We start from the raw sequence: 19,273 nt of genomic DNA, 5'->3' as shown, positions 1-19,273 counted from the left end.
TCTATTTTCTTCTTCAGCTGGTATAGTTATTTGATATTAATAGAGCAACCTGTCAGATCATCTCAATTTTATTATCACTACTTATAAGCACCAGGGGACGGGAATATTTTTTAACATATTTTGTAAACCGTTCATCCCAACATTAGAAGTAAGAAAAATTTTAGATGAAGGAGTATTTTGATATACCTTATTGGGACATCCCTGGTGGTCCAGTGGCTAAGACTCCACACTCCAATGCAGGGGGCCCGGGTTCAATCCCTGGTCAAGGAACTAGATCCCACATGCCGCAGCTAAGAGTTCACATGCTGCAACTAAAAGATCCAAATAAATAAATAAAAAGAAATACCTTATTATAGTTTTTTTTATATAATTTTATATATAATTATAAAATCAAAGAGATTTTCAAATGACAGCCAGTTAAGATAATATAATTTTATGTCTGCTCTTTGATGAAAAGACAAGACAGATGAAAGCTACCTAAATTTAGCGTAATTTTATAGAAACTTTAACTGCAATATTGCAATTATAAACTAAAATCATGATAAGATAGAATTACGTTCATTTTAAAATATCTTTTATATTCTTAAAATAAAAAGCCACTTTGTAAAGGAACATAATTATATTGTGCATATTTTCAAAATATGCGATTTTCCATATACTACAAATGGAGTTCCTTTATAAATGAATTAAAATTTTACAAATTCAGTTTTCTTTCTTTCCCACCACATCCCACCAAAATTGATGCACGTCCCACCAAAATTCATTGGAATGGATGAATGGTAAAATCGGAAAAGTAGCACGTATCCCCAGCAAGGGTGAGCCCAGGGGGTCACAGGCCACCCTGAGGGACACAGGCTAAATGGCAGCTCCTCTCCTATGTTGACACATCATCACTGACCCAGTTTGTACAATCATCTTTCCGTTCTTTCTCAAAACCACCTCAATTCTTCATGTAACTGCACCTTTTGTTGTTCCTATCTTGGAGTCTCGCAGACGTGCCAGAATTCTAAATTGAATCCTACTAAGGCCCATGCAGGGGTCTTTGCTACAAAAAGAACAGGGATTGAATGTACCAGGGCCCAAGATGAGTTAAGTTGCAACAGAATTTAGTTTTGACCTTCCTGCCAACTGGGGCAAAAAGAGGTCCTTGTTCACATCTGAAGAGGCAACATTTTTCCTGCCAAGCAAATCTAATTCGTAAGGATTTACTTTCCTCCCTCTTACAAATGGAGCTACAAATTGCTGATTCTTTTAAACACTGTAGCATCCCTGTTTATGACCTCATGTTCTGTAAAGCCAAAAGCTTTACAGGATGGAGAAGATTTTACACTAGAATATTACATTACAGTGTGTTTCTGTGTTTTGTACCCTCCATGGTGATTAAGCAAATGGAAAAACACTAAGAAGAGCAGAGGGACAAATCCATTGAATATACCACTTATCTCATGGGATTTTAGACTTCAGATGAATTGCCTAAATTATTTTGGGCTTCATTTTGAATTTCTGATAGCTCCTTTTTAATGTCTTTATGATTTCTGAAAATTAAAGATAGTTGGATTAAGATACACTGTGACAACTTTCACATCTTTTAAAATTTCTTGACTGGGCACAGCATTTCCATAATGTAGAAAAAAGTTATCTCCTGTGCTGTAGAGATGGAAAATATTGATGCAGGCAAGAAGCCAGGAGGCAGGCCGTTCCCTCAAAGGCAGGGAAGTGGGTTTGGCTAAACTGGAGGAAGGTTTTGGGAAGGAGTAAGGGAGAGGAAGAGATTTTTCATTTGTTTTGTTTCTGTTGTTTGTCCTTTGGTGGTTGGAAGGAATTTACCAAAGAACTGATGGTAGATGCCTCAGCGAAGGACAGTGTGTTTCTTAGTCCTGTCACGTGGGCTTCTGCAGATAACCAAGCAGCTGCAGAAGTTGTGTGAGTTTGAGCCTAGGTCACAGATCTTTTGTCCCCAACCTCCTCCTCCCTCAGTCTTCAAGGTCAGCGTGGCACTGCTTAAACTGTGCTACAAAACCCAAAGCTTCAGCAGCATCAAAGCATCCACCCGTGAGTCTTAAAAATGCCTGGGTTCCTCATATTCTGCTCTTAAAAAACTTATAACCATGGTATGCAGATGGCTATACTTGTCAGAATACCAGACTGTTTCCAGATCAGTCCTACAAAATACTGGTTTTAAATGCAATGTTTAAAAATCCTTTGCCAACCTCACGGCCTCATGTCACTGCTGCTTGTAAATCATGCTGTCAAATGCAACATAAGTGACATTGCTTCTTATGCATCTGACTTTTAGCTTTAGGTCCAAGCAACTTGTAGCCCTGTGAATTGATAAATCTGTTTCCTTTGCTTAATTGCCTTTTATTATACTTCTTCTAGTATTTATAAATGGAGACATAATTAGATTCTCAAAACAGAATTAACTGAGTAATTTCTTTTTTTATTGAAGTATAGTTGATTTACAGTGTTTCAGGTGTACAGCAAAATGATTTATATATACACACATATGTATATGTTCTTTTTCAGTTTCTTTTCCATTATAGTTTATTACAAGCTATTGAATATAGTTCCCTGTGCTATACAGTAGGTCCTTGTTTACCTATTTTATATATAGTAGTGTGTATTTGTTAAACTCCTAATTTATCCCTCCCCCACCCCCTTTCCCCTTTGGTAACCATAAGTTTGTGTTCTATATCTGTGAATCTATTTCTGTCTTGTTAATAAGTTCATTTGTATCTTAACTGAGTAATTTCTTAAGTTGCTGAAAACACTGTCCTGTTTAAATGATGAAGACACACTGGTTTTAAATAAAAGCTTACAGGAATTGTGTGGAGCTGCATGCAGAGTAGTGGGATTAACTTTGTACTGTATTATGTTTTGTGCAAAACCTCAGGTGTTAAAGTTGAGTGAATCAAACTCCTCACCTCATGGCACATTATTGTCATTGTTCTGTGCCAGGCCTTTCTCTTGTTCTATTCACTTTTTTTTTTGCGGTATGCGGGCCTCTCACTGTTGTGGCCTCTCCCATTGCGGAGCACAGGCTCTGGACGCGCAGGCTCAGCGGCCATGGCTCACGGGCCCAGCCACTCCGTGGCATGTGGGATCCTCCCAGACCGGGGCACGAACCCGCGTCCCCTGCATCGTCAGGCGGACTCTCAACCACTGCGCCACCAGGGAAGCCCTATTCACTTCTTTTTGTGCTCGTTCTTCTCTGCCCTCTTCCCCACCTCTGCTCTTGGGCAATCCTCCTATTGTGTTTCATCTGTATCTTTTTGTTTGTAAGGTGTTCTAAAATGTGTACTATGATTTTGGGTTTATACATATTTGACCCAGTGAAAATGGTACTCTATACCTCATTCGTGTTTCACTTTTTCACCGACACTCTTTAAGACTCATTCACGTTACTATGTATATTTCTAGCCCATGATTGTAACGATTATTACAAGCCCTTGCCTCAAGCCCCTCAACGGATTGTACTGCAGAGAACGCCATTATACCTGTCTGGTTATGGACTCACCTGTGTGTTATTCCTCTGGCTTGTCCACCAAGAAGTGGAGCTGATGGGGCAGAGGGCATGCATGTAGTTAATCTGACCAATTACTTTCTAGAATGATTTTGTTAGTCTCACTCCCATAATACTGCATATCCTTGTCTTCCTGCCATTGCTTGGCACTAGCCAGCCTTGTGAGTTTTGCCAAGTCTAATAGGTATAAAGTGCAATCTGATTCTTGTGATTTGCATTTCCCTTGATAACTAATGAGTCTGAGCATCTCTTCATGTGTTTGTTAGACTTTTGAGTTTCTTCTTTTAGAAAATTACCTCTTTAGATCCATTGCCCAGTTTTTAATGGGTTGGCATCTTTTTCTTGTTAATTTGTAGGAAGCAGTCCTTCCCATGCCCTAAGTCACAGAGATATTCTCCTACTCTTTCTTATTAAGTTTATAGTTTGCATTTTCATGTTTAGATCTTTAAGTCATCTGGAGTCTGTCTTTGTATATGCTATTAAGTAAGGATATCCATAGGGTGAGTTGCTCTTACAACACCAATTACTAAACAATCCATCCTTTTTTTATTTGTTTATGGTGGTACTTTTATTGTATGTTAAGTTCCCCCAAAAGACTTAGGTGTGTTCTGGGCACTGTCCCTTATTCCACTGGTCTCTCAGTCTCCTCTTATGCCATTGTCACATTACATTTGATTACTTAGTGTTTATTACTTAGTATCACTTAGCACTTAGTGTACAGACATTTCTGGGGTGGTTCACCCTCAGTTTCTGGAATAAGGGGAAGGACAGGGAGTCCTTGTCTCAAGAACCAACCTGGGACTCCTTTGTAGCACCTGCCTTCTCATAGGAGAACTAGAGCCTGGCCTAGGGGTGCTGAGCTCAGGTGGGAGGGTAGGACCAAAGGAAGGTTCCGAGCCTCTGCCAGTGCAAGGAGCACCAGGATAAGCTCTGTCTTGCCCTTGTGGAGAACCTGCTGTGGCAGGATGGAGAGGGCCTGTGGAGGCATCCTGCTCCTGTCATCCTGACCCTGGGGTGGGGTGGGGATGGCAGCCGGTTGACATAGGGCCCTGGACCCCGATCTTCACACTCACCCAGCCTGATGCACATCATTTCTCAGAAATCTCTCCATCCAGAGGATTCCTTGGTGGCCCCTTTGGGCCTCTGCTAACTCCTAATTTATCCCTCCCCCCTCCATGCCCCATTTGAAACATCAGGATGCAAACATACTTTGAAATGCTTAAACTCGTCTTTAATGCTTTTTGACTAATGCACGCATTTTCTTTTCTTAAGTTATTGAGGTTTCTTTCAGCCAGTAGAGGCTTCGACTTACTACCATAAACTTTTCACTCTTGGGATATAAGCTGACTTTAATAATAGTCATTGCTTCTTTCAAATTTTTCTGATAAAAACCTGGCTTGAATCTTTCATGTGTCCAGTCCTTCACATTTATGCCTGATCTTTTCATCCACTTTGAAAAGATTCTCCTCTGTCTTTATGGAGTAGATTAACTCTGACATGGATATGTGGTGAACATTTATTTTGGTTTCTTGAAGCAGTACAGGAAGGACTTTGAATTTTCCACAGGGGCTTTTGCTTTTCTCTCTTTCTTTTTTTTTTTTTTTTTTTCCTAATTGCAATGAAGTTCTCTCAGTTTGGAGGCTATTAATGTGATCTTTAAGTGCACAGATTATGTTATCTTTATCGGTTAATGTAGTCTATATTTTGGTTTTTGTAAAGAGTTTTAAGTAAATAATTTAATCCTATCAATCAGTTTCTTCAAAATTCCTTTTGATACCATCTTCCTGGAGGTTTTCATTTCATGCATGATTTATTACATCCAGCTTCAAGTTCTTACCATCCATGTCTTCTCCAGGAATAGCAGTCACTCTAGTCTTCCAGTTCCTTGTTTACCATCTGTTTAGTGGCTCTATTCATTATTGAAAGTGACATATTAAAATCTCCAGCTACTGTTATTACTGAATTGTCTCTTTCTCCCTTCCATTCTATCAGTTTTTGCCACGTGACTTTGGAGATGCCATTGCTAGGTGTATATAAGTTTATAATTGTTATATCTTCCTAATGGATTGGCCCTCTTCCCATTATAAAATATCTTCCTTTGTCTCTAGGAACAATTTTTGTCTTAAAATTTATTTTGTTGCATATTAGTATAGCTATTCTGTCTCTCGGTTACTGCTTACTGGTATATCTTTTCCCATCTTTTTACTTTCAATCTACTTATGTCTTCGAATCTAAAGTGTGTCTCTAGTAGACAGTATATATTTAGATCATTTTTTTAAAATCCATTTTGTCAGTTACCTAATGTGATTACTGGTAAGTTAGGATTTATGTCTGCTATTTGTTTTCTATATGTCCTCTTTTTCTTGTTACTTTATTCCTTAATTCCTGCCTTATTTTGTGTTAAGTAAATATATTCTAGTGTATTAATTTAATTTCCCTATTGTTTCTTTTAGTAAATAAACATTCATAGTTATTTCCTTAGTGGTTGCCCTGGGGATTACAACTAACATCTTGATTTATAATAATCTAGTTTGGATTAATAGCCATTTAATTATAACAGCATGTAAAAACTTTGCCCCTGTATAACTACACTTGTCTTCCTTTTATACCCTGTATGCCCATCAACACAGAATTTATAACTCTTGCTTCATGCAATTGTTTTTAAAACAAGATGGGAGAAAGAAGGAGTTACAACCTGAAAATACATTGATACTGTCTTTTGTACTTACCTATGTAGTGACCTTTACCACTGCTCTTTTTCTTGTGGATTTGAGTTACAGTCAATGTTCTTCCATTTTAGCTTGAAAGACCATCTTTAGCATTTCTGGTAGGGCAGATCTGCTAGTGATCAATCCTCTCACTTTTTATTTATCTGCGAATATCTTAAATCTCTCCTTGGTATTTGAAGGATTTATTGCTAGACATAGAATTCATCTAGGGAACTGATTTCTGGTTTGAGAATTGGGTGTTCCAGTGTTCAATTATTATGGTTTTGGCTATAGCTACCAGAAAACCCTGTCTGAAATTGGCTAAAGCTACAAGGAGAGCTGTGCTCTCACATAGTAAGAAGCGCAGAGGTGGATGAGTGTGGATGTGATTGCTGCTCACCAATTTAATCAGCTCATCTCCTCCAGACAATCAGCATGTTGGTACATCTCCCCTCCCTTGAAGTGAGATGCGGCCATGAGACCGACTGATCAATGGAACGTGAGAAGAAATGTCAAGCGCATTGAAGATCCAGTATGCAGTGCCCCATCTTTCCCCTTGCTTTTGCAATGATGACTGATATTCTAGCTGGTGGAGCCAGTTTCTTGGGTGAAGAGGTTGAGAAGCTGGGCCCCGAGAGGGACGTTCACATGAGTGATAAACGTCTGTTGCTCTGACATTTGGGGGTTATTAGATAGAGCAGCAGCATCTTGCCTATCCTGAGTAATACCAGCGGCTCCAAGTACAGCACGTCAGGTTTTGGATCCACATCTCAGTGATTCTCCTGTTCCAGGGCAGGCTTCATCAAGTGATGGAGTATTATGGACTTTTCTCATGTTTCTCTGAAACATGAAGAAAACACAATATTTTGCCCGATTCTGATGTGAAATATCTTATCAAACATATACTGGGAATGTTGCAGCAGTTTCTGTAGAGGGGTTAATTTATGCTTTTTTTTTTTAAACTTATGCTATATCTAGGACAGGAACACAGGGATTTAATAAATGATTGTGGGGTGTCCTTGCATCCAAAGTCCTCCAGACTTTTGTTAAATAAATAAATAGATAAATAAACAAACAAACTGCCGGGTGTTAAATTACTAACACTATACTTATACAGTAGCCCCCCCCCCCCCAACATCCACAGTTTCACTTTCTGGGGTTTCAGTTACCTTCAGTCGACTGTGTTCTGAAAATATTAAATGGAAAGTTCTAGAAATAAAGAATTTATAAGTTTTAAGTTGAGAGAGAGTTCACATAACTTTTATTACAGTGTATTGTTATAATTGTTCTATTTTATTATTATTGTTGTTACTCTCTTACTGTGCCTAATTTATAAATTAAACTTTATCATAGGTACGTAAAAACATAGTGTATATATAAGGTTCAGTGCCATCTGTGGTTTCAGGCTTCCACTGGGGCTCTTGGAACGTATCCCCCGCAGATAAGTAGGGGGCTACTGTAATTCATTTCTCTCTTAAAACATTTCTTTTCCTACTTATTGGGTATATATGTACCCAGTGACTTTGAAAGTCATGAAACAGTTTTGTGTGTTAGCTTTCTTTGGCTTACAAATACAATGGAATTGAAAGTCATGCAAAAACTGCTTAGTCAATGCTAAGGACATAACACTAGGTTTCTTTTAGGGCATTTACTGTTTGTTTCTTACTGCACCTGACATAATGATTTATTGTATAAATACTAATCATTTTTGCAGCCTTTTCCACAGATGTTTCTCTCATGGTGCAAAACTGAACAAGAAGCAAAAGTTGAAGAAAAACGTTGACAGTTAATTGCATTCTGGATATAATGCAATTACTGCCATCAGCAGGTGGCACATTTGCTAATACTGTGAAGTTTTACAAGTCAGCCGTGCACTTGGAAACACGGGGCAAAGTCAAAGCAGTTTCCCTGCTGATTGACTAAGACACGTGACTGAATGTTAAGGAAAGAGACTGTTCAAGTTACACAGGGAAACATCGTTTCCGATGACAATAGAAGTGGAAACAGGGATGACTGGAATTTGGTATGAAGAAAACTCTAGCATCTAACACAGCACTGTTCAATAAAAATATAATACAAACCACAGATATAATTTAAGATTTCCTAGCAGCCACATTAAAAAACGTAAAAAGAAGCAGGCGGAATTATAACATTAAGAGTATAGTTTACTTAACCCAATATTATCATTTCAACATGTAATCATTATGAAAAATTGTTAATGAGATGTTTTACATTCTTGTTTTTCATCCTAAGTCTTTGAAATTCAGTGTTGCCAGCACACATCTTAATTTGGTCTAGCCACAGTTCAAATGCTCCGTAGCCATATGTGGCTAGTGGCTTTTAGACCGGATAACTCAGATAAATACCCCCTTAGAGGAGTTAGAGGGTTAAAGACACTCTCTGGGGAACACCATAGTTAGCAGGGAGCATGACCAGTTACTAACGTCAAACCCTTGTTGCATTTCTGGGATAGATCCAAGTTAGTTGTTCCTTGTTCCTAATATTTGCAACTTTGTTCATGAATGAGATTGACCTGTAATTATCCTCTCTCATACAGTTCTTTCAGGTTTGGGAATCAATGTCGTAGACATAGAGGCTTCATAGAATGGGTTGGAATTCTTCATAGAATTTCTTTTTTTTTTTGACTCCTTGAAAAAATTTGCGTAAATTTGGTATGCCCTCTGTTTTGAAAGTTTAGTAGAATTTGTCTATGAAAACTTCAGGTCTTGGTATTTTCTTTGTGGAAAGACTTTTGTTTTCTAATTAAATTTATGTAAGGTTCTAGGAATTTCTTTTTAGTCTGTATATTTTTCTAGGAATCTGTTCACTTGGTCTATGTCTTGCTAATCATCCTATGTTCACAGATAGTGGATCTACCTGACGCTTTCCTAAAATGCTTGTAAAAGTCTTGATATAGGAGCCTTTTAGGCTCTTTACCATTTTTCCATCTTTTACAGGTAACATCTGCTCACATGTCAGCTAGACAGTTTGTCAACTTGTTGATTCAAGTATAGTTCAGCCAAATGTCCGCTCAACTAACTTTTCTAGAAAGATTTTTTTTCTTGTCTTCTCAAAGCCTGTTGATTATCTTAGATTTTTTTAAAAAAATACATTTATTTATTTATTTATTTTTGGCTGCATTGGGTCTTGCTGCACGTGGGCTTTCTCTAGCCGCGGTGAGCTGGGGCTACTCTTCATTGCGTGCATGGGCTTCTCATTGCGGTGGCTTCTCTTGTTGTGGAGCACGGGCTCTAGGTGCACGGGCTTCAGTAGTTGCGGCTCGCGGGCAGTAGGTGCGACTGTGCCACCAGGGGAGTCCCTACCTTAGATTTTTAATGAGAATATGTGAGGTACTTTTAGCCACCCCACCCCATCCAGTGTACCCAAATGCATAGCGAATATAATTGACAGCTTCATGATTCAGCATCACAAAATACCCACCATAATTATTTTGAACTTGGATTATATGGCATGGTACTGCAGCCCTAAAAAAGCATTTAAGAAGGAAAAGTACAAGCAATAACAATAACAAAAACTTAATTTAAAACCTTTTATCTCTTCTTAATATTTTGTCTTCTAAAATTTAAATGCATAGGAATAAATGACATTTCTATTCAGTGTGAACATTCTGGGTAATCTAGGTTTCCACATAAAAAGATATGTAGGAAATGAAATAACTCTTAGATCTGTCAAGAGAACAGATTATGGGACTTCCCTGGTGGTGCAGTGGTTAAGAATCCACCTGCCAATGCAGGGGACACGGGTTCGAGCCCTGGTCTGGGAAGATCCCACATGCCGCGGAGCAACTAAGCCCGTGCACCACAACTACTGAGCCTGAGCTCTAGAACTCGCGAGCCACAACTACTGAAGCCCATGTGCCACAACTACTGAAGCCCGTGAACCTAGAAGCCAGTGCTCCGCAGCAAGAGAAGCCACCGCAATGAGAAGCCCACCCACCGCAACAAAGAGTAGCCCCTGCTCTCAGCAACTAGAGAAAACCCGTGTGCAGCAGCAAAGACCCAATGCAGCCAAAAATTAAATAAATGAATAAATAAATAAAATTTTTAAAAAAGAGAACAGATTATAATTCCAGAGTCAGTAATTAACTCTTTGATTTGTTCACAGCATCAAAGACATTTGTTAACCACATTCAAAGCCAAGCGTAATGCTACATAGTAGTGCTCACCACATGAGTGAATCGTTGAGTGTGTCATACAGCCCATAATTCAGGTTCTCATGAAGCATTATACTGCCACTTGAAACATGGAACATATTAATACTGTGAAAATATTTTGTAGGAGGAAGCTGTTTGTTTAGATTATGAGGTAGATGAACATATTAACTGGTTCCAGCAAGAATATGTGAAAACAGAAAAGGACTGGAGTGAAATTGATAAGAGGATGAGCCAGACTTTGGAAATAAGAAGAAAGTTGATCGGCGGCAGAACACCTCTCAAGGACATCCTTAAAATGTTTCCTTTCCTGAAGTGCCCCTATCAGGTATTTTTATTTGCTTATCATAGTCTGATTATAATGTCCAAACTGATTTTTGTCTCTTTCCTCTTGGAGTGGTAACAAGACTGTGCAGCAAGATGGTGGTTATGAATCTCAGGAGAATGTGCGAGGTCCAAGGGGTACAAGTAGGACCATTTGGTAAAAATTTCTGGAATCATATTCTGATAACGCACACTGGCTGCCTTCAGCTTTGAAGCGTTCTCCATCACTGGACACATTGTGGAGGCAGGGGCACCACTACTTTGGGGTATTTTGACAGTGGGCAACATTCTCCCTTTGCATGCATTTAGACAATCAAGATAGTTTATGAGATAACTGTTAGCATGCAACATTACTCAAAATCTATTTCCTTTATGATCCTAAATCATTTCATAAAGTGGTCTTAAAATACACAAAGTTTATGGGTAGATCAGACACCCTGCCATTTAGTTTATTTAAGGTGGACATTAAAGGGTCCTGGTACAATTTTAGTGTAATTTTGGCTGTAGTGTATAATGAAAGACTCTTCAATGTTTTTATCTGAGAATACATTTCATGGAGGAATTCTGTAGGTGCAGTCAACCAAACTGGAAATGAAAAGTTTTACAGGCTTTTCTTCTTCCAAAAGAAACGGAAATAAGAATTTGCCTACATGCTTTATTTTAAACATAATGTCTATAGCAAACATCTGAGTGTTTGCTACATAGCAGCTATGTTCTCAGTGCTTTACATGGATTATTTTATTTAATTTTTTCTCAGCAACCCTACCTTATTTATTGCTTGCTTTCTCCTTAATCTTTGGGTTGCTAGGAACAGTAATATACGGTAGCCTCTAGCTGTTAGAAGAGTATGCCAGATTGACACACGTACAAAATATACTTTTAAAGCAAAAAAACTGTTAAACTGATAGCCTGTAAACTCTTTAAATGTAAGGAGCATGTTCTGAACATTGTAGTAGTTCCCAAAGTACCTAGCAGAGTACTGTGTGTAAAATACAAATGAAGTACTGATTTTTTTGAATGCTGGATGAGTTAGTAGATGGTTGGTGTCTTAGTCCAATCTCGCTGCTGTAAACAAAAATACCATCGGGGCTTCCCTGGTGGCGCAGTGGTTGAGAGTCCGCCTGCCGATGCAGGGGACACGGGTTCGTGCCCCGGTACGGGAGGATCCCACATACTGCGGAGCGGCTGGGCCCGTGAGCCATGGCCGCTGAGCCTGCGCGTCCGGAGCCTGTGCTCCGCAGCGGAAGAGGCCACGGCAGTGAGAGGCCCGCATAACGCAAAAAAAAAAAAAAAAAAAAATACCATCGACTGAGTAGCTTATAAACAATTGAAATTTATTTCTCCCAGTTCTGGAGTCGGGGAAGTTCAAGATCAAGGTACCTTCAGATTTAGTGTCTGGTGAGAGTCCACCTTCTGGTTCATGGATGGTGCTTCTTAGCTGTAATTTCATACGGCTGAAGGGCAAGCTAGCTCTCTGGGGGCTTTTGTATAAAGGCACTAACCCCATTTATGAGGACTCTGCCCTCATGACCTAAGCACCTCCCAAAGACCTCATCTCCTAATACCATCACACTGCTAGGTTTCAACATATGAATTTGGTGGGGAACACAAACATTTGGTGGGGGACACAAACCAAGGGGACTCTTGGTCCCCTTCATGTATTTTCCCCATTCCCCACTTACAACAGTGGTTGGTAAGGCTGCTCTGGTCACTGATGTTGCAACCTTTGAGGTTTTCACTGGACTGCAGCCTACAAAGTTTTAGTGATTAAAACAGATGAGCTATGGTTCAGTGGCCTTTCAAAGAACTATAGTTGATAGTAAATCTGGGGTTCATTATAGCTCTAATGAAGAGTAGAGACATTTCAGACCTAAGGCTGTATCTCTCCTGCTTTGTTTAAGTCTCCCATTGTGGCATCTGTAAGTCTTTTCTTCCTATTCCCTCAGGTCTTTCACCTTTATATTCAAAATGTGGATTGGGGTATAGTTTTGGTAATGGCTGTACTTACTGAATAAAGTTGCCCTATTTATTGTTGTAAAAAAAAGGATTAAACATTTTAGGCTTCTTCAGGAAGTACGTCCCTAACTCAGCCTTGGGTAGCTAGCTGGGATTAACAATTCATAAAATCCTTGTGGTGCTTCTGAAAATAAAAGCAAGTTCGACCTTGCTTACAAATACCCGGTTAACAAACAATCCCTATAGTAGGACAGCTGCCTCTGCTTCAGACCTCCCTCATCACCTGTTTGTTTCTATTACCAATGTGAAAACACTTGGCACTTAGGGAGCTGGTGGACGCAGGTTGGTTGAAGAGAAGCAGCCAGTGTGGGAAGCTGGTCCCAGGACCCTCAATTACCACCTGTACTCATCAACGTCCTCCTCTCAAAAAACTTTCTCTCAACAGAAAATTTAAAAATTTAAACTTTTAAAATGTACTTCCTGAGAGTAGAATATTATCAACTAGGAATTTGTTACTGGGACCTGGTGGATGTGGCACAAGACAAGTAAGAAAAGTTGAAGAGGGGACAATACCAAACACAAATTTAAATAATTCCTCAAATTTCCAGTAAATCCTTTGAAATGCTATAGTTTTCACATTACTGAGAAACTTTCAACAATCATTGTTTAAAACTTAAGTGAAGTGCCTAAGAATCACCAGCTAATATAAAGTTTCAAAGGAAAACAAGAGAATCTGAGTTTTGTTTTTGGCCATGATGGAGAAACTGGTCCTGGACCTACCTTCCCATCATTAACATGGATAAAACTGGGAAAAATATCTATGAGGCAACTGCTTCCAGGCACTGGAGAGTAGGCATCGCAGGACTCTGCTCTTTTTTTTGTTTGTTTTATGAAATTGATTATTTTTAATAAGTTAATTGAATTATAGTTGACTTACAACATTGTTAGTTTCAGGCGTACAACATAGTGATTCGATATTTTTATAGATTATGCATTATAGAAAGTTATTACAATTATATTGACTATATTTCCTGTGTTGTACCTTACATCCCTGTGACTTATTTATTTTATAACTAGTAATTTTTTACCTCTTGGTCCCCTTCATGTGTTTCACCCATTCCCCATCCCCTTCCCTCTGGCAACCGCTAGTTTGTTCTCTGTATCCGTAGGACTCTGATCTTGATTAAAGGGGAACATACAGGATATGCCTCAGTTTTCTTCCTTGGGGTTACTTTCTAGATCATGGCACAAAAAGGTGAAAGCCAAGCAGAATGGTGGTCTCACAGAGTTGAATAGTTAGAGGTGGGAGTTTGGGAATGATGAAGTAGCTGGTATTTGCGAGAGAAGGTCCTAGAGGAAAGATGGAGGGCAGAAGTCCATGGAGGGATCCCCCAGAGGTCTTCGGCTGAGAGCTGGACTGCACAGGACAAGACCCCACAAAGCTGCGAAGAGGGGCTGCCACAGGACGGCAACCTGAAAGCAGAGGTGACACGGTGTTGAAAAATAAGAATTCCGGCCCAGTCAGAGTGGGAAGACCTTGCTGAGAGTCTTGGGCGTCCATCTGAGACTCCAGGAAGTCCATACTTTATGTCCTAGATTTGAGTTGGGGCCATTGACTAGAACTAAGGACAAACCCCAAAATAAACCGAAACAAACTCATTCAAACAAACAATAAGATTAAGTCTGACAGAACCAGAAGGATCAACCAGAAATTTAATTGCCTGCCACAACAAAATTTAACACCCTTGAAAGGAACACAGTTTAATCCAGACTCCCTACTAGTGGTCACTAGGGGTAATAGTGAGTGGTGCCGCTCCATTTTCCATCCCTGGATTCCTGGACCTGTGAATTCTGGCTATGAGAGAAACAGCACCATATATTGGGCTCTGACTCAGCACATATACAGCTCCTGGAGAACCTTTCCCCAGCCCTACAAGGAACTGCTACCTAACTGGTGCTGTAACGAAGTCTTCAAAAGGCCATTTCACCGTTCTATCAAGCCAGCTGCTTCAGGGTGGTAGGAACACGGTAAAACCAGTGAATTCCATGCAGCAGCACTGCGGGGCATCTTAGCAGAGAATGGAATATATATTTTAAAAGAACCAAATTGAAATTCAGAACTGAAAAGAACATTTATCTGAAATGAAAACATCATTGGATAGGGAAATGCTTATTGGGAAATGCAAACTAAGGGTCTGTGAACTTGAAGATAGAAATGATCCAATCTGAATAGAAAAGGAAAAATGATTAAGGTTAATAACCTTTGGGACAAAACCTGGGGTTGTAGAAAGAGGGGCTGTTCTGTGACTGACCATTCACGACTGGGGGTTTGGCTACATGAGGTTTGGGGAAGATTTGAGCAAATAAGTAAATATCGGGTTGGCCATTCTGTGACTGACCATTCGTGGCTGGGGGTTTGGCTACATGATGTTTGGGGAAGATTTGGGCAAATAAGTAAATATCAGTACATCCGGGATAATGGGAGCCAGGATTTCGCTGTTGAGAGAGGATGTATGGGAAGCAGGGAGGTTGGAATAAGGCCTGTGTTGCTGGGTTGGAATTGAAGGTATCAGTGTGAACTCATGGTTTTTAATACGTATATATAGATATTTAAACAGATAGATGTATGTCTGTATGTGTGCATGTATATACAAATATGTATTTCCTAGCTTTGTTCTGTAAGAAATCCTAGAACACCAGTGAAGCAATGAGCACATCAAGGGCTGAAATCTTAGTTTTTAAATATCATTCTCCATTAAAAGGAACCCGGGGCTTTTGGAGAAATAGCTGACTCCAAGGCTGAGGCAGAAAAAATACGAGATGAGCCTGAAATATTGTGTAGTGCCAGAAACTAAGGAAGTGCTCACAGACCAAGAGGCTGTGTCAAGAGGATTCAGGGGTCAACTCCTACTGGCCGAATGTGGACAATCTGAGCATTAATGTAAATAATGAAAGGATTAGAGTTATGATCATTTGAGTAAAGAGGGATTTATTATTCTGTAGTGATACAAATAAATGAATAAATTAATGTAGGAGAAGAGAAAGCTACACTGTAGAGTAGAAAGCCAATAAATTTCGAAAGAATTATGGAATTAGAAAATCACCATTTGGCAACTATCATATTCAATAGTAATACTTGATTCAGGCAAGAATCATTGGTGGATGTGAAATCTTATGGCTGAAAGACAGGAAAAACAATATATTTACATCAACTCAAGGGAAACCCCCCTTAAAACACTTACAACTATATGTTAATAACATATATTAATTAACCCGTCAGATTCCATCTCCACCGAGTGATAAGTTAGTGTCGTCAGTACTGGCACCAGTTACCACCTTCTGATGGAGGGGTGGCAGCATTCTTGCCATGATTCATAAATCATGAAGAAGCATCGTACAAACCTAGAATGAAGGGCGCTCTGCTAAGTAACCGGCCTCTACTTTTCAAAAATGTCAGGGAATTGAAGAAAACCAAGATGCTGCTTCAGATTGAAGGAGACTAAAGAAACATGACATCTAAATCTCACGTGTTCCTGGATTAGGTTCTGGATTTATAAAGAGCATGACTGCAACAACTGGCAAGTTTGAATGGATTCGATTTTCCTGATTTTGATGGTTATGCTGTAGTTATATAGGAAAGCATCCTTGTACTTCTAGCTAAGTACAAGGAATAATAATATGCAATGAAGAATTAAGGGGTAAGAGGGCGTCATATGTACAGCGTACTTTCAAATGGATCAGAAGGGTTAGCCTTGGGGGAAGTTGCGAGCTCTGTTTACTCTTTCTGCAACTTTAAGGTCGACCTGAGATTATTTTTTTTTGAAAAAGGTTAAAAAAATTCCTAAGCTGTGCGCCCAGGAAAGTGGACAATATTTACCTTCCTCATGCCTCACTTCACATCTCCCTGCTGAGAGAGGTTCTTTGTAGGGTATTAATCTAAATTAGTCGTCCACTGAGTGTTGCCTGATAGTAGAGCCGCTGTGTCTTTATGAGAATGTGAATGCCAGTTTTCCAATAACTTAACTTTTGGACCTAATCTTTGGGCAATTTAGGATCCACCAAGATACTCAGGAAATGATGAGACCCAGTGGGTAGCATATAACTGTTCCTTACAGTGTTTTAAGGAAAGTGATAATTACATAATTCCTACTAGTGTGGGTGACGAACAGTCTTCTTATAATGCCACTCTGTCAGAAAAGTTGGGAGGGGGACAGTGGTGGTGGACTTCTCCGCAGGGAAGAACTTAGGCAGTGGCAAGAAAAGGTGGTTTTGAGTAAAGGGGTTTCCACACAGGTAAACTGTTTTTGCTTTCACCTTGTAGTCAAATCTCCTAGACTCATTTTGGTTTTCACCCTTTATTTCTGTCTGATCTTACAGAGTTTCTAAAGCTCTTTTCCCTTTAGGATACCATGGTCAGGAATTTTTCAAGGTTTGCTTCCTGAAATCTGACAGCTTTCGTTCTTTTCTCCTCCTCCGTCCTAAGTCTTTATACTTCTCCACTAAAGCTAATCAAATATCTAGTATATAAACTAACATTCAGAGCTTAATATAATTCTAAAGAGTAATTTACTTCCTTACATTCTATACATTAGCTTTTCTTGTGATCTTTTTCAGCTGTTCAGAGAATTCCAACTTCTTACAAGAACAGATATTTATAAGAAAACAAGGCACATTTTGGAATCCTATTCAGAAAATATACTGGCTTCTTTTTCTTTGGTGGACAATCCAATCAATACTGCATTGCAAGAAAAAATGAAACAGCACATGGATGAAGACATGTTGAAACGTTAGTAAACCTAAGGGATAGGGTGATCTGGTCTCAGTTATCTGTGTAATTCAGGGTAATTAGGAAAGCCATGCTTTGTAGAATTCAGTGAAACAACATGTGGGAAAGAAAAAAGAATTTCTCAACTAGGAGGAGTTGAGGTGTAGATTTTAAAAGTACACTTGATATTGTAAAATTATATTTAGGAAACTAGTAACCTGTTAATTTCATACACAAGGTAATTTACAAGCCACAAGGTACACAAGAGTACAATGATATCACCCTGGCTGAGGGACAGAGAGTACAGAACTCTTATCTTCTCCTGGCAGTGATCTGGAGGGTAGAACAGGAGATCTTGAATGTTTATTAGAAGGGGATGTTGGTTTAAAAAATGGTAGGGAAACACTGATCTAAGAAGTCTCGTTTGTTCTCTGTAGAAGGTAACAAAAAATAATCCACATGTTTTGATACTGGCTTTACTTACAACAATTGGTAAGAGCTTATTTTTACTTGGACTGTGAGCCTGTTTGCTTTGACAGATATGAAGATGACAGCCACCTGTTTACTCCTACCAGATGTTTTCGGGGAGGATCCCAGCCTTTTTGTCATTGTGAATGAGAAGGTATGCGGTATTTCAATGATCACTGGTTTGAGATTTCATATCTTTATATGATTATTTATTTGAAGCAGGATGGTGGCCTATTTTGAAGTTATGTTTTGTCATATTTACAAATAATGCTAAATTGCAACAAGCTCATATATTGTAATGTCATGGTTAGATTGAGGCATCTTGTATTATTTAGCTAGTTTACACATCATGGGGTGGTGACTACTGTAATCTTTTTTTTTTCAGGTGCAAGTGTCCACACCCGTGTTAGAGGTTAAGAACGCTTTCAACATGGATGTCTGTGAATTTTCTTTGTATTTAGAAAAAGAGAGACTCACAAAGGTGGATGACTGTATTACAGCCTTGGCCACTCTCATAGCTGCCTTCCATGTATTTGGGATCGAGTGTCCAAGAAGACTGTCCCAAACCCTCAACTTCCTAGAGACACTGATTTTTGACACGCACAGTCCATATTTTCCTTCTGTGAAAGGAAAGGAAAAGGAAGTAGGATTTCAACACCCAGTCACTTAATAGCATGCCAAATATTTTATCAGAATTGATCTCTGGGATGGCTGAAACTATTAAAGATTGTTTTGATTTAGTAGAGGTAGGTATTAGAAAATCATCTTGTCTCTAGGATTTGAATGAATATCAATGCCTTCTATCTTTACATCTTCAATACTTTCTTTCTTGAAATTCTGTAATAAAATACTACTTAAAGAGATGTTTATTTTGAGTTCTAAGCAATTCCAGTCCAAGTTAACACTTTCAAGGGTGCATTAGTTTTTAAAAGACACTACGCTTCACATTTTCTTAAATCCTTCAGATTAGGATATGACCTTGCACTTAAGTCAACGTGCCCACTTTTGAAAGACTTAATGTCCAGGAGCTGCACACTTGGGGCCTGTGGTTCTGCCTCTGGTCTGAACATTGCTTGGAAACATTTTGAGCATTTTAAGAAGATGCTTACACTCCCCAGTTCCTCTTTCCCTCAGCTGACCCGCCCTGGGGAGTGTTTTGGTTTCCTTCATTCATACCTGTTGAGAACCCGGGCTGCTGCATTCCTGAGGTCTCATTTCTGGTCAATCTCGCTGGCACAGGTTTTGATCATCTGTGACCCGTCTTCATCTTTCTCTGCTTCCCTCCCTTGAGATACAGTGATGTGCCTGGTTCTTGTCTCCCCACACGGTTTCCGGTTTTCCTTCACCTTGACCTCATC

General features: G+C 39.2%; 1 protein-coding gene across 1 annotated transcript in view; it reads left to right on the top strand.

The window, feature by feature from the left end:
- SAMD3 (sterile alpha motif domain containing 3) overlaps positions 1–18,771 on the top strand; it is a 48,379-nt gene extending 29,608 nt beyond the window's left edge. The window contains 4 exon segments of the mRNA XM_079939666.1: positions 10,530–10,730; positions 17,297–17,468; positions 17,987–18,069; positions 18,301–18,771. Of these exon segments, the coding sequence (XP_079795792.1) occupies positions 10,530–10,730; positions 17,297–17,468; positions 17,987–18,069; positions 18,301–18,585 (741 nt within the window). The 3' untranslated portion in view covers positions 18,586–18,771.
- Positions 18,772–19,273: the final 502 nt, after the last annotated feature.

This window comes from Stenella coeruleoalba (assembly GCF_951394435.1).
Source record: "Stenella coeruleoalba genome assembly, chromosome: 12".
NCBI classification, from domain to species: Eukaryota; Metazoa; Chordata; class Mammalia; order Artiodactyla; family Delphinidae; genus Stenella; species Stenella coeruleoalba.
The sequence above is the reverse complement of the archived record's forward strand: the minus strand, read 5'-3'. Positions and strand labels throughout refer to the sequence as shown.